Raw genomic sequence first — 14,829 nt, forward strand, 5'->3', positions numbered from 1 at the left:
TTGCAGAGAGCTGCCAAACTCCAGGGACCTTGCTACACCCCCAAATTTCCCATGGAAAGGCCGCTTTGCTATAAATAAGAGCAAAGCTTCACCTTCACAGCTGGGCCTGAGACCACAGGGTGTTTTCTGAACAGAGGGTTTTGCTGGGCACCCCCCAGCAAAGAGGCTGTCCCATTGCTCTGTGTTCACTTTTGGGAGTTTTGGTGGATTTTACTGTTTTCTTGGCATGATAATTTTAAAAAACAGGATGTGGAGTCCCCTGTCTTCCCTTGGAGTGGCTGGTAGGGGACAAGTGGGGGTCACGCTGCTGCTGGAAGCACAGGAGGCACAGGGCCACCCCCCTCCATGTGCTTAGGAGCTTGATATTTAAAAATACATGTATTTATGGGCTATATTTATCACTCCAAGTCTCAGTGTGCCTCAGCAGGGGATGACTGCACCGCCCGGTCACCGCGCCGTAAATCATCCTGGGAGCAACGCACTGTGCTGGCAGAGCCAAAACCTGCTCCTCTCACGGTTTTGCCAAAAAAACTTGGGGTTTGGAGTTCCTTTTCCACCCCCCCACCAGGGATGGATTTGTGCTGGATGATCCCACGGGGTGCTGCCTGACCCCGGCAGGGGGATGCCCCTCATGTGAGGGGGGGTGCTCTGGCACGTGACCCTTTGAGAAATGTTCCAAAGCCCCCCTTTGCACAGTGTGGGTGTGCAAGGGTCTGTTTCCAGCTGTGCCACCCTGACTGCTCCTAGGTGGTATTTACACCAGCGAGAAACGCTCCAGTTGTGGGTTGTCCGTGTCAAACCCAAGGTTTTTTTCCGTGAAAAGTCACTGTTTGTCCACAGGGGGATAAAACAAAACAAAAAAAATCCAACAACTCAAACCTGAGCCAGAACAAACTTGTATGTAAATGGAAATGGTGTTTCAGGCTGGTTCTATCCCCTCACACCTTCCTAGGGGAGGGCTCCTCGCTTGCCAAGTGACTTAATCACCCTTGAGTGAAAGCCTTTTCCCCCCGAGGCCTCTAATTGCAGGTTTGTGTAATTGGTCTCAGCTTGGCAGTGGGTTGGGGTTGGGGTATGCTCACTCCTGGCAGGTGTGACCCTCCCCAGCCTCCCTCACTCACAATTTTAGCCAGTTCTCCTGGTTTTCGGCCCAGATTTCCCCCCATAGGTCCCAGGGGAGGAGCAGCAGCTCCTGGCTGGGATGCTGGGGTGCTCCTCCCCAGGCATGAGCAGGCACTGGGCTGGCTCAGGGCCCTGACTCAGCCCCCCTGAGTCACAGCCCCATGGCTGCAATTAGGAGTGGGCGCACCGGGATTCCCCACCATTCCCAAAACCTCCAGCTCCCACCACAGGGGCTGCCCTGCCAGGGAAAGCCTTCCCGAGGGTGCCAGCGGGGATTTCAGAGCAGTGGTTGCATCATCCCCTCCCCGGACCAGACTGACAACAGGGAGACGGCGGGTTATCAATCAAGACAACTTTTATTAGAAAAGTAAAAAACCACCCGACACGATTTGCATAGGAATTGTCGCACTTGAACATCAAGTGTATGAGTGTAAACTGTAACCAATGAAGCGCCACACGGTGTCGGGGCCAGGGGTCCTGCCCTCCAGCCCCGCGGCACCTCACGTGCCCCTCTCCCACCATCTCGTGATCAAAGACACGGCGCAATTCCAGAGCCCCCTCCCGCCCGGCTGCCGGCGGAGGGGGTTTGTCTTTGATCCAGACCCACGGCTCAGCCATCACTCACTCCCCCCCCCGCCCCCTGAAGCCCCATTGATTACAATCCTCGTTACAAAAGAAGAGCCCCATGATTGATCAGCCATCGGGAGACCGGCCGCCCCCCCCAGCAGCCCCGCTGCCGCCTCCGGGAGCATCCCGGGATCATCCCACAATCATCGACAGCGCGAAGCGACCTCCGCCTGGGTCCCGGTCCGCTCCACGGCAGGGATGTCCCGGCATAGGCAGGGCCCCCACGGGGACCTCCACCTGCCCAAACTACTTCCACCTACAGCCCTACTCCAGCCTAACCTAAACTACAGCGGCTGCCCCGAGCCGCCGCCACGCTCCGACCGGCTCTTCCAAAGCACTCGGGAAGCGGGCCCGGCCCATCAGCACTCCTCGATGAGCAGCTGCTCGGAGCTGTACAGCTTCTTCTTGATCACCCTGAAGCCCGTGCTCAGCTTCAGCGGCGCGAAGGCCGGCCCCGAGGCGAAGAGTCCCTGGATCTTGGGCCAGAGGCGGGAGTCCAGCCGGAGCACCAGGGTGAGCTGGAAAGTGGGCACCACGGCGGGGTCCACGGCGATGTGCCCCACGTCGTGGCAGGCCTTGCCGTGCTCCACGCACAGGTCGAGGAGGGCCCCGCGCAGCCCGCAGGGTTCGCTGCGCGCCAGGCGCTGCAGCTCCGCCCGCACCTGCGCCAGGAGCTGCGCCGGCATCAGGAGCCGGGAACAGCGCTTGGAGCCCAGCGGGGCCCGGCCCAGCGTGGCCTGCACCACGTCCATCAGGTTAGAGCACAGCAGCTCGTCCTCGGGGTCGTGCAGCAGCTCCAGGTCCAGGTCCGGCAGCGACACCCCGTCGGCGTACTCGGCATCTGCGGGAGGCACGGAGGCAGGTCAGCCCGGGGCAACACCGACCTCGGGGGCTCGGGATGGAACACGCGTGGGCTGGGGGAAACACCGATCCCAGGGGCTTGGGGGCGCAACAGGGTCTCGGCATAGCACCGCCACCCCCCTTAGGGACACTCAGTGATTCCCCCCCCCGTTCCTCGGAGAAACCCCAGGGAAGGGAGCCCACACTCACCTCCCTCCGAGCCAGAGGCGCTGCCCAGCGACTCGCAGTCGGAGGTCTCCAGGCGGCCCCGCTCGCCGCCCGCCAGGCGCTCCCACAGCCCAGGCATGGATACGGCTCTGGATTTGGATACAGACGTCACCGACCTCGTCCCGGCTCTGCCGCCGCTCTGCCCGCACTGTCCGCGCCCGCCCCTTATATAGGGGCGGTGCGAGTGTCCCCGCCCCCCGCCCCGCGCTCGCCAATGGGAGCGCGGGGCACGTCCGCCGCGTCTCTCCTGCCCGGTGACAGCGGGAGGCCACGCCCTCTCTCACCCTCAGCCACGCCCCCTCCGTGCCAGGCCACGCCCCCTCCCCGGGCGGCCCCGGGCGCTGCAAACGGGACCCGCGGTTGCATCAGGGGGTCGGGCGGGTCCGCAGGGCCCCCCCGTGCCCCGCACCCCCCAGGGCCCGGGCACCGCCCCCGGGCACCCCCTCAGCGCCCAGACTCAGTTTCCATGAGTTTTCCAGGTGGTGTTTGCGTGGTGCCACCGGCGCGGGCGGATCCTGCTGCCCCGGCATGGGATGGGGCTGAGCCCCCCTGCCCTGAAGCGGGAGTGATCCCGGTGTCCCATTAGCTGGCGTTGTCCTGGTTTCTTAAGGGAATAAGGGATGTTGGAATGAGACAGGGTTGAAGATCGAGGGGGGCGAGGGCAGGGCATGGCCGGGCTGGGATGGGCTTTTGCTCAGTGCCAGGCTGGGGGGAATCCCCATCTTCCTTCCCTCATGGCTCCTAAAACCGGGACGAGACCCCGCCGTCCTGCAAGCCCTCCACCCTGCGAGTGTGTCCCCCCACCCCAGGTCCGTGCGTGCCATCCCCGCGTACGTGACCTTCCCAAAGCCAGACCCCGAGGAGCTCAGGCAGCCGAACTGGCGATAAAGGGCTTTGTTTGTCCTCCCGCTGCGCTGCCCGCGGCTTTATCGGAGGGGCTGAGCACACTCTGCAGCCACCCCAGGACCTATCTTGGGTCCTGTCCTTCCCGAGCCGAGATTGATAACAGCCCGGCAGTAAACACAGTGCGGAGCAGAAAGTGCCCGGCGGCGAGGGGGACAGGACCCCCTCTGTGGTGACCCCCCGCCCAAAGGGTGCGGGGCAGCGGGTGCTGGGGGGTCTGGGCACCCCACCAGCAGCTGCTTTTTAGGGCTCAAAGCTTGAATCCATCGCCCTTTTGGGAGTGGGAGTCCAAGCGGGGGGAGTGGGGAGCATCCCAGGGAGCAGAGGGGCTGTGTGGAGAGCTGGGAACAAGTCCAGGCTCCCGCCTGCAGCTTGCAGAGCCACTGCTCGGCTTTTTGGAATAAAAGATGAGCAACCCCCAACCCCAGCTGTTAGAAATACACCCAGATATTTGCACGCTCACGCTCAGAAACGGCTGGATGGTGCTTAGGATCCTGTTTTTCACAAAATGTACCTCGTGGGTTTATTTGTCCCCACAACCACTAAGTCGGTACAAATGTTGGCTGGGTGAGGCTGAAAATAGATGAGGAACTGCTGGTTTTGGGGTCAAAACAGGGGGGAAACGGCAAATAAACAAAAAAGAGGTAAAGGACCAGAGGGAAGACGCCTTGCTAAAAATAAGCTGGAATTCTGGAGCCAAGCATAAATATTTTTCTTTCTTTGCCATAGCATCTCCCGGTAGGCAGGGGAGCAGGCAGCTCTGGTGTGATGGCAAGTTTTAAAGGGAAATGTAATTTTTAATCCCTGCAATCAAATAATCCCAACATAAGTCCATGCACTTCGGCAGGGAAGGGAGAAGGATGTGGGGCTGGCAGCTCCTTCTCCTCCCCAAAAGAGGCTGAGATCCAGGCTGCTCCACCGCAGCCGAGCCTCGAGGAATGGTTTTGGGCTGGAAAGCGAAGTTTAGTTAGCTACAGTGTAGCTAATCCCTGAGCTTCCCCTCCCCAGGTCCTGCTGCTGGCACAAACCCAGCGCGGTTTTTGTGGAGGAGCAGTGTGTCTTCCCCCTGACCTGCTGGCCTTTCTGGGAGAACAGAGAGGGATCTAAACTTTCTGGACAGGCTGTTCCCAGGCGGCTGTGCCTTGTGGGATGCCCTTCCGTGTTGAGATTTGCTGGATCACTCCGAGTTCCAGCGTGGCTGGCTTTGCAAAGGGTTAAGCAGGAGCTGGGGGGAGCGGCTGGCACTGGGGAGGGTCCTCGGCTGGGCCCCTGCCCGGGATGTGCTGAGCTCAGCGGTTTTGCGGGGCCGCAGGGGGAGGGGGCTGGAGAGGAGGAGGAGGAGGAAGGGAGGAGATGTATCGAGGGGCTCAGCGAGTGCCTCGGTGCACGTCGGGTACAAACCGTGCCCCATGTGTGGTGGGGGGGGAATTCCTGCCCCACAAGGTGCTGCCGCTACCTGCTGTGTAGTTGTTTGTTCCCAGCAGCCCCGTGGCCCAAAAAGCTGCTTTTAGGTAGATTTGCACATTATTTTGTCCCTCGGGGCTGGCGCAGAGGCCACTGTGATCCTCCGTGTCCAAGCATTCCCGTGGGGAATGTAACAGAGGGGCTGAGGCTGCCGGTTTTGGGGTGTCCCCTCAGTGCCTGCTGGGTGGGTGTCCTTCGCACCCTCTCTGGCCCCGTCCCCTCTCGCAGGGTCCCCGATTGTGGCAGGGGGTGGCGGGCACACGAGGGGTGACCCCGTGCATCCTCTGTGCCCGTGGCCAGGTCTGACAGGTGAGCTGTGGCTGCGTGGGACGCGGCGGCAGGTCCCGGCGTGCCGCCGGCCGGGCAGGTCCCTGCCACAGCCGAACCTCCCGGGCCCGTCTCTCGCCCCCGGGACAAGCAGCTGCAGGAGCCGGGCGGAGAGGAACAAGGAACGTGCATCCAGGAGGGCGGTGGACAGGTTTTTGGCAGCTGAGACGCCGAGTTGGCACCGCAGATTTGCGGGGGGGGGGGGGGGGGCCTCTGAAACTCATCTCCCCTTGGGTGCTTCTGGGGGAGAAGATGGGAGATGGTGTTTCGGGGGTGCTGCCCCACTCTGCTGCACCCTGGATGCTGGAGGGGCCTTCCCGGGCGGGCTCCTTGCCCGGGCAGCAGGGCGAGCGCGTGCCTTGGCGCCGTGGCCGGCGCTGGGGCCGTGGCCAGCAGTGCGAGGAGCCGGGGAGGGGAGGTGTGAGCGGGGCCGGTACATAACGTTCTGCCTCGAGCACCCACAGGAAAACCAACCAGCAGCCCTGAACGAGGCTCTTTGTTCGGCTTTTTTTTTTTTTTTTTATTCTCCCTCCCCTCCCCTGCAACAACTTTTTCTGGCAGCTGACGGGGTCCCTTTCCCCCCCCGCACTCCGTGCTCAGCTGCGGCCTCCGAACAGCCCCTGAGAGCCCCGGGGTGAGGGGGCAACCGGGCTCCCAAGCCTCAAGGAGGGATATTTACCGCCGGCGCTGCCCCACTGATCTGCAAAGCAGGAAATAGGCTGGGGAGTTTCCAGCTGCCAGGGAAAAGCTGGGTTTGGAGGAGGGGGAGAGCGGAGGGGTTTTGCCAGTGCGATGCCTCCAGCTCTCCCTGCCTTACATAAAGTGTTTACTGAGCGGGCGGAGGGAACGGCCAACAACATGTTTGTGCATTCGTAGTACTGTACAGGGTGAACTTTTCACTTCCTCTCAATAGCTCTCACACATGTGTCTATTTTGGTACTGGGCACACATACAAACACACCATGTACAGCACGGAGCCGGGGACGTTCCCTGCTCCTGCTCTGTCCCAGCACAAAGAGCGGCTGGAAAACAAGGAACGGGAGGAGGGCGAGGGGGATAAATCTCAGCCCCGCCGTGTTTTGGATGTGTACGGGGAGGTCTGGGCACTGCCTGGGCGCTGCATCCCGTGGGCAGCGCCGCAGGCACCGAGCCCCCAGCGTTCCCAGAGGGCTGGCGGAGTGGAAAAGTTTCCCAAGTCGAGTAGTGGAAAGGAAAGGCTCTTTCTGGGTCTGATTACGCCGGGTTCAGCAAGTGGGGGGTTTGGGGATCTGCTGTTCCGTTCCCAAACCCCACGGTGATGCGGGGCGGGTATTTTTGGCAGGTTTGGCCAAGGTACATTTAGGTGGCTGGAGTAAGCAGGATTAAAAATAGATAATACCAAACAAAAAAGCTGATGATTGAAACGCTCCCTTCTTTCCCAAGCGAGCCCATCTGGGATGGAGTTTTGATCCCGCCTGCCGTCACGTTTAAAGCGATCCTGGCCACGGACCCGCTGACTGTGCAGGAGGCCCCCGCAGAGCAGGGGCTGGCAGCCCTCCAAGGCTGGGGAGGAGGTTTTCCGGGCTGGGGCCGGGGCCGGGACACGTCTCAGCTGAGCCGCAGCCTTACGTGGGAACGCCCCTACACCGCTCCAGGAACCTCGCCGTGAATTTCCACGGAGCTGGAGTTCGGGCTTCACCAGCAGTGTGGGGCTCTGGATCACCCAAATCTCTGACACTGGAACTGATTTATTAACAGCAACAAACACAGAAGGTGGCTGTGTACTTTCCCCCCTTAGTTTTGGCTCACTGCTGGTGATCCAGCTAAAATGGGGAGAGTTTCCAATTAATCTGTTTCAATCCAGATGTGACTGGGCTGAAATAGTGAGTAAAAAATACAATCATCTAGCAAACAAGATGTTGAAAATGGAAGACTTAGGCATCTGGAGCAGTAAATCATATAATTGCTTGCATACGGTGCTGCTCCTACCCCCTGCTGGCCAGCAGAGCCGTGGGGTGAAGGCTCTCATCCATGGAAAATCATGTTGAAATGGTTATGCCAGAACATGGAAACTCAGTTCCCTCCAGGAACAGAAGTGAAGTACAACCGAAAAACAAGATGATTAAAATGGATGGATTTAAATAAGGGGTTTCTGCCGCTGGCAGAGCTAAACCAAGATTAAAATCTGATTTAAATCAATCCACTTTTGAGCGTGAGTTCCTCTCAAACTGAACTTCACTTGACCATCACGACAGCCGAGCTGCCTCCGAGCTTCATTAAACCTCGCCCACCTCCTGAACAGCTGACTGTTTCCCTCATCAGACCCTCCCCCATCAGATAAACTGTTTTGAAGAGAGAATTATTTTATTGTCACAGAGAAATTTAATACAAACGAAGAGGAAAAAGTTTCAGAGTGTTAAAGAAAGAGCAGTGTCCTTCCTTACCAGCACTACTAGAGAAAGGGTGATGGAGAGGGAACAGCTTCCGAGGCACCGCGTGGCCCCTCACCCGACCTGGGCCAGTTCCTGCCGTGTCCATCCCCCAGAACAAGGGCTGGGGCTGAGGAGTGTTTTTGGCAGGGTGTCATTTGCTGCAGAGCACAGACAGGGGTTTCCCCAGTCACCCAGTGCTTCGGCCGCGCGCCAGCGCAGGGCCAGGCCGAGTTACTGGGTCGCCCTCCCCGCGGCCACACTGTCAGTGTGCCCTCCTCTGTCAATAATACAGTGACTCTCGGAGAGCTGCACAGCTGATCCTGCCTTCTAAGTTACAGAGACTGAGCCCTGCCAGCCTGCCAGAGTGAGGACTTACAGAATCCAGTCATTTCTGTTTATTGGCAGCTTTACGGGGATCCCCGCTCCCAGAAAGACGCGAAGCCCCGCCGTGCCGATGCAGCTGTCAGCATCTGATGAACGGGGGGGGTTTGGAAGCCAGGCCAGGGAATGCTTTTCTTCTGCTCCCTGACAGCAGCGATCCAGACACGCTCAGCCCGAGGAAGGAGTGAATCCCAGGAGCTGCTCTATTGGCTTGTACCTCCACTCATCTGCCTCCAGCTCCTCCACCAGACCGGCTAGTTTTTCCATCCTTGCCACTTGTTGATCTGCGAGTTCAAAGGTAACTGTGGTTTGCAATGGCAGCGCAATTAAACCTTTCAATTAGATGCAAATTCCCAGCTGTCAGTGGGGAGCAGGGTGGAATAAAACCCACCGAGCCCCTTTGAATCCAAACCCACCCTGTGCAAACGGCAAGGAGAAAGCAGGGACAGGCTTTTCTGCCCCGGTGTGTATTTACCCATCCCTGCCCGTGCCGTGTACATTCAAGTCCTAACAGGGAAACACAAGGCCCATTAGTGTACAGGGGTGAAAACAGGATGGAGCTCATTTCTTTAGCATAAATATTTATAGTGCAGAAGAACAGAGAAGTTCAGAGGGCTTGGTCAGCCCACGGGAGAGCTGGGTGCAGCACAAAGAACTGCTGGCTTTAATGAAGGTCCTCGGAGGAGGACCTGGATGAGTGTGGCAGAAAGGCTCTGCAATCAGAGCCTGCTAACGAGATGAAGGTCTGTCCCTGGGGATCCCCAAGACAACACGTTCCTCTTAGGTTTATCTATAACTGATTTGTGTGCTGGGTACATGGGCTCCATTTTCAGCTAAGTTATCTGCAGTGGTGCAGAGATGGGAATTATCTCTTCTCCTGGCTCTGCTGGAAGTGTAACAGCGTGCTGTAAACTCACTGCAGCCTCTTGGAGAGACGGCCCAGGACTAGAGAGAGGTGTAACATAAACTGTGCATGATTTATGCTGACTGCAGCACTGGGTGCTTTGGAGAGGGACTCTTCTCACTCCACCTCCTGCAACAGAGTGCTTTTGGGAACTGTCAAACAAACAAGCCAAAAAATGATGACCTTGATCTTTTCCTTTAAGCCCTACACCTTTCTTACAAAGAGAAAACAGGGAGGTGCTCTGCAAACCAGTTTCCAAGTCTGGTCTTTGTCGGGGTGCCAGGCTGTGCAGCAGCCCCCGGTAGCTACAGCCACAACAGAGCTGTGGAAACGAGGGCTCAGAAGTTCAGCTTGGCTTTTTGGTTCATAAAGAGAGGATCACAGCCTCACAAGCTGCTGCACGCCCTCAGACCACCTCCTGACAACCGGAGGAGGACAGGAAACCTCCACGGTCTGAGACAACAGGTGGAAGTACCATTTGAACTGACAAGAGGTGGGGACAGAAAGGATGTGACCCTGCAGCAGCAGGCAGGATCTGGTGCTGGGCTCTGCTCTGAGAACCGAAGCTGGGTGCAATCAAGCCCATCCTTTGGTTACAGGGCGAAGGGCCCAGGAGGGAAACAGAGGTTCAAAGAAGACGTAAGGCTCTTCCCTGGGGAGGCAGGGAGTGGAGTCAGCCCTGTCACACCACGCCACGCCACGCCAGGCACCTCCTGAGCACCTCTGGGAACCTCGCTTGACCCCGCCGGTGCCACGAGGGCTCAGCTGAGAAACAAAGGTGGAATGGAGCGTCTCTTTGCCCCAGGCCAGAGAGACAGTCAGTGCTGGGCTGAGAGATCAGAGCGTGGGCGTTTCCTGCCCATAACCTCCTCCTCCGGCCTCACCTCGGCCACGGACAAACAAGCTTCGGGAGGCACGGCCTGTTCCCACCCAGGCTCTGTGGGCTCCCGGCGCTTTGCATAGGGCTTGCAAAAGGACTCGGGGGGTGGCCTGACTTAGCGTTTGTGGTGCTTTTTTGTGGTTGGCACCCGAGAGCAGGTCAGGCTTCTCCCCTGCCCCCTTCCCCGCCGCAGCAGACGGTGCTTACCGTGCTTCACCTGCTTCAGTGTCGACGCCACCTGGAAGCTGAAGACAGACTCACAGAGGAATCTCTCGGAGCCATCTGTAAGCAGGAAGAAGAGGTGGCTGAACCCCAGAGTTAAGGCTGAGCAGCGTTCACTGAGTGCTGCCGACCTTCTATTTTCACGTTGGAGGTGTGGGTTTCCCCCCTGCCTCGCCAGCCCCTGCGACCCTGCACAGGGCTCTGGCTGGTTCCTGGTGCCACTTGGGGGACATCCCGACTGGAATTCTGCTACATCCCCTCTGACAAGCAATTTTAGTCCATTTTTAAATAGAAGGTAAGCTAAGGAGAAGCCAGGTAATGTCATGGCAGTTTTGGATTCCCTCAGGTCTCAGACGCTTGTGTCCTTAGAATGCTTTAGGATCTCTCACAGGCTCAGACCATAACCCTGCATAAAGAATTTCAAATAATGTGTATCTTGCCATCCAAGTCAGTAATTTATCACACAAGTGACTCAGAAATAAAGCAATCTGGAAAAACACAGCTAACTGTGTGCCAAGTACTGACACAGTTTATACTGCTTCCTTCTAAAAAAACCCAAAATACCTAAAGGTCTATTTAAAAACAAGTGAGATAGTTAAAGTAACAACAGAAATCAGTCAGTCAGTGGGGATTTTTGAAGAGGAAACTGGTATGCAGCTCCCCCACTGGACCTGCCTGATGAAAGAATGGGTGTATCACCTTTTGTGTCAGAAATTAAAAAGCAAACCTAAAGCTTCCTGAAACAGGGACAGTGTTTGGTTGTTGCTGCCACCCAGAGCAGATGAACTGCTGTGTTCCTGGTAAAGAGGTCAGCCCAAAGCACAATCAATTAAAAGCCCTGTGCCATAATGACATGGAGAGAAGCAATTTCAAAGACTAAGGGTAGAGCAAAACTCTGGAAAAATCTAATCCAAAGCTGAACCACAGGGAAGAGCTGGAGATTTGCTGTGCTCAGAGCACCTCTTGCAAGAGCTGAAATGCTGTGTTGGTGCTGCCCCAAACATATCCTTCCCTTTCCAGGGAGCAGGACCAGGGCAGGGATTGTTCCCCTGTGCTGGGCACAGCTGAGGTCCCTCGAGGGCTGGGCCCAGTTCTAGGCCCTCAATAGGAGAGACCCGGAGGGGCTGGAGCGTGTGCAGGGAAGGGAACGGAGCTGGGGAAGGGGCTGGAGCAGCAGGAGCGGCTGAGGGAGCTGGGGGGGCTCAGCCTGGAGAAAAGGAGGCTCAGGGGGGACCTTCTGGCTCCGCAAGTCCCTGACAGGAGGGGGGAGCCGGGGGGGGTCGGGCTCTGCTCCCAGGGAACAGGGACAGGACAAGGGGAAACAGCCTCCAGCTGTGCCAGGGGAGGCTCAGGTTGGACATCAGGAGGAATTTCTTGCTGGAAAGGGTGGTCAGGCCTTGGCAGGGGCTGCCCAGGGGGGTGGTGGAGTCCCCATCCCTGGAGGTGTCCAAGGAATGACTGGACACGGCACTCAGTGCTCCAGTCTAGTTGTAAGGTGGTGATCAGGCACAGGTTGAACTCCATGATGTTGGAGGCTTTTTCCAGCCTTACAGTTCTGTTCTCTCCTCTGACTCCCTGTCTGTCCTGCCGAGTGGCTGTCGGGAGGAACAGCTGCCTGTCTATTTGGTAACATGAAGTGCTTCATTACTTTAATTTGTTTTGAGGGCTCGTTAAGTTCTATGAGCAAGCCTTTAGTCATAATTACTTCAATAGCCTGGCATATGGGCTCTAATGTGTAATAAAAACAGCCCTTCAACGGCACAGCCATCAGCTCCCAGCTGCCCTGCGCTGCCACGGGGACACCCCAGGCTCAGTCCCAGCCATCCCACTGGATTTCAGGTTCACACAGACAAGTGCTCCATGGTGACATGGGAAGTTCAAGGGGAACAGACAGACAGACAGACCCTGGTTTAACCCTGTCATCTGGAGAACCTGCCCTTCCTCCCTCACCCAGAGCAGCTGCGGCATGCCCAGCTCCTCCTTCCACAATCCCGATGGAGGGAAGGGCTCAGGCACCCAGACACAAGCTGGCAGGGATACAAGCTGCCTCCTGTACTAGCCCAGTCAAATCCAACCCAAACCAAGAAAAATACTCCTGCCTCAGCTATCCTCACAGTAATCCCTGCCTGACATCAAAGGATTAGCTAACAATGAGCAATTAACACCGTCATGTTCCCTTTCAGTAGATCCCCTCCTCGTCTGAAGTGTTGTCATGGAGCTAAAAACCAGGTGACTGCCAGAAAAATCATTTCCTCACGAACAACTGGTGGGAAAGGCGGGGCTGCTCGGGACCCTGGTGCTTCCTTTCTCCCTTCAGCTTTTGCCAGCTGAAGTCCAAAAAGGCAGCAGGGTGCCAAGCTCAACAAGTTGGAGGAGGAGAAGGGCAGGAGCAATCACCTTCCAGCATCTCCCCAGCTCCTTTGGGGTAAGTGAAGAGGGCTTTCCGGGGCGGTGCCAGGTCCGAAACGCTGAACCCCGACCCTGTCACGGAGCTGCCGCTGACTCCGCCAGCCGAAGAGGAGGAGGAGGAGGCTGCCATCTCACCCCGTCCCAGCCTGGAAGAACAAAGAGGCAGCAGAGCCGAGTAAGAGACGCGGCGTCTCGGAGTTTCCCCGGGCGCAGAGCCAGCGGCTCTGAGGTCGGATGAGGGTGGTGAGGGGCAGGAAGGTGCCGCCTCCGCTGCCTCAGAGCTTCAAGGCTGCCCTGTGTGCGTGGGAGAGCTGCATGCACCCCACTGCCTGTGGGGACGGGCACAGAGAGACCCCAAAACTGTGGGTAACCCCCGCTCCGACCCCTCAGACAAGGGACCCTGGGAACTCGTCCAGATGATCATCCAGATGATGCACGAAAATAACCTGAATTCATTGGCCTTTAGCTGCCCTGGCCCTTGTCCTACTCCCCAGGGTCATAAAAAGGCTTTTTTTTTTCCTTTTTTTTTTTTTTCCTTGTTTCCAGGAGCACAAACACAGAAAAAGTCCTGCTGCCTCATAAAACCTGGAAGGCTGCAGGACTGCCAGTTCCAGGGCTGCATCCTGCACGAAGCCACACTGTGTTTAACTTGCAGCAGCTGCTTTCTGCATCATTCCAGATGTGCTTTTGCCTTTAAAAACTGCATTTGACCTAAACTGGCAATGGCTGAGGATCCAGCTGCCTGTGCAGCACAAGCCCAGTCGCCTCTCACACACCTTTCTCTCATCCTTGTTTTAATTTAAGAGGTACTGGGTGTATGTTTGTCATGACAGAGTTCTTAAAACTCACCATGTACCTCTCTGATAGTAAAATAGGTGTCACTTGGCACTTATGAGTGACAGCACTTGCTGCTCCCTCAAACACTTATAAGCACCTCCCCATTATCGTGCCTATTTAATTCATTTCTGTTATCTTATTTAGTAATTTCTGCAGGCACTGGAGGGTACACAGCCAGTGCCTTTGGAAAGCACGCAAGGATTTTGTGGAGAAAATGGGGTTTTAAGAGGCTGTCACAACTAGGACTTGTGTTCTGTCACAGTTAATCATGGAATCCTGGAATAGTATGGGGTTGGAAGGGACCTTAAAGGCCATCCAGTTCCAACCATGGGCACCTCCCACTAGCCCAGGTTGCTCCAACTCCATCCAACCTGGCCTTGGACACTTCCAGGGATCCAGGGGCAGCCACAGCTTCTCTGGGCAACCTGTGCCAGGGCCTCCCCACCCTCCCAGGGAAGAGTTTATCCCAAAGGCCCAGTCTAAGCCCGCCCTCCATCAGTGTGCAGCCATTCCCTGTGTCCTGGCACTCCTTGTACACACTCTCTCCAGGGGCGCTCAGGGCTGTTTCATTCACTGCGTGTCACACAGAACACAGCAGCTCACAGGAGGCTGGGGGCTTAGGGGCGGTGAAGGAAAACGCCTGGATGAAATAAACTTTTAACACGGCTACGCCACGTCCAGCAACACCTTCCTCGGCTCCCCGCTCGCGAGGGCGGCGAGATGACGGTTCGCGTTGAAACCACGGCGATCGGGGGGAGCTCGCAGACCCGACAGATTCCTATAGGCGTAGCTGCAGGGGGTTTTATTTTAAGCGAACACAGGGGAGAGGAGGCAACAGGTCGGGGCGATGCCGGGTGTGTACGCGAACCTGCGCCCTCAGGCGCCCGACGCGCCGCCATCTTTACGGGAGGCGGGGCCGCCTCGCCAGACCACGCCCCATTCAGACCACGCCCCAAAACCACACCGGCTCCGGCGCAGGCCACGCCCCCTTCCCGCCCCCCCCCCGGCCCCTCCGCGCCGCTTCCCGGTGAGTGCGGAGTCCCCGCCCGCGCCGCCGCCGCCTCTGCCCTCCCCGCTACCTCCCGTTCGCCCTAGCGCCCTCCGTCTCCCGGTCCGCCCCCTTCCCGCCGCTCCCGGTGCCCTCCCGAGCCCTCTCTCCGTTACCTGGGCGCCCGGGCGGCGGCTGGGCGCGGGCGGCGCGCGTGGCCGCGCTCGCGGTGCATGATGGGGCGGGCGCGCGCCACTTCCGCCGGGGCGCGGGAGGGGAGGGAGGG

At 57.9% G+C, this 14,829-nt stretch overlaps 2 protein-coding genes and 1 long non-coding RNA gene across 3 annotated transcripts; 1 reads left to right on the forward strand and 2 right to left on the reverse strand.

Moving 5' to 3' along the window:
- Positions 1 to 1,459: 1,459 nt before the first annotated feature.
- On the reverse strand, positions 1,460 to 2,951 carry DDIT4 (DNA damage inducible transcript 4). Its single transcript, XM_027711110.2, has 2 exons — positions 2,800 to 2,951; positions 1,460 to 2,590 (listed from the first exon to the last, which is right to left on the reverse strand). The coding sequence occupies exons 1-2, from the start codon at positions 2,894 to 2,896 to the stop codon at positions 2,109 to 2,111; spliced, it is 579 nt and encodes a 192-aa protein (XP_027566911.1). The 5' UTR covers positions 2,897 to 2,951; the 3' UTR covers positions 1,460 to 2,108.
- Positions 2,463 to 10,810, forward strand: LOC120324178. Its single transcript, XR_005565245.1, has 2 exons — positions 2,463 to 2,611; positions 6,934 to 10,810. It is a non-coding gene; the product is annotated as an uncharacterized LOC120324178 (long non-coding RNA).
- ANAPC16 (anaphase promoting complex subunit 16) lies at positions 7,836 to 14,768 on the reverse strand. Its single transcript, XM_027711111.2, has 4 exons — positions 14,720 to 14,768; positions 12,707 to 12,864; positions 10,295 to 10,369; positions 7,836 to 8,587 (listed from the first exon to the last, which is right to left on the reverse strand). Exons 2-4 carry the CDS (start codon positions 12,846 to 12,848, stop codon positions 8,472 to 8,474), a joined length of 333 nt encoding a protein of 110 aa, XP_027566912.1. The 5' UTR covers positions 12,849 to 12,864; positions 14,720 to 14,768; the 3' UTR covers positions 7,836 to 8,471.
- Between the last annotated feature and the right edge of the window lie 61 nt (positions 14,769 to 14,829).

Source organism: Pipra filicauda, unplaced genomic scaffold (assembly GCF_003945595.2).
Source record: "Pipra filicauda isolate LSUMZ 115617 unplaced genomic scaffold, ASM394559v2 scaffold449_size645428_pilon, whole genome shotgun sequence".
NCBI lineage: Eukaryota > Metazoa > Chordata > Aves > Passeriformes > Pipridae > Pipra > Pipra filicauda.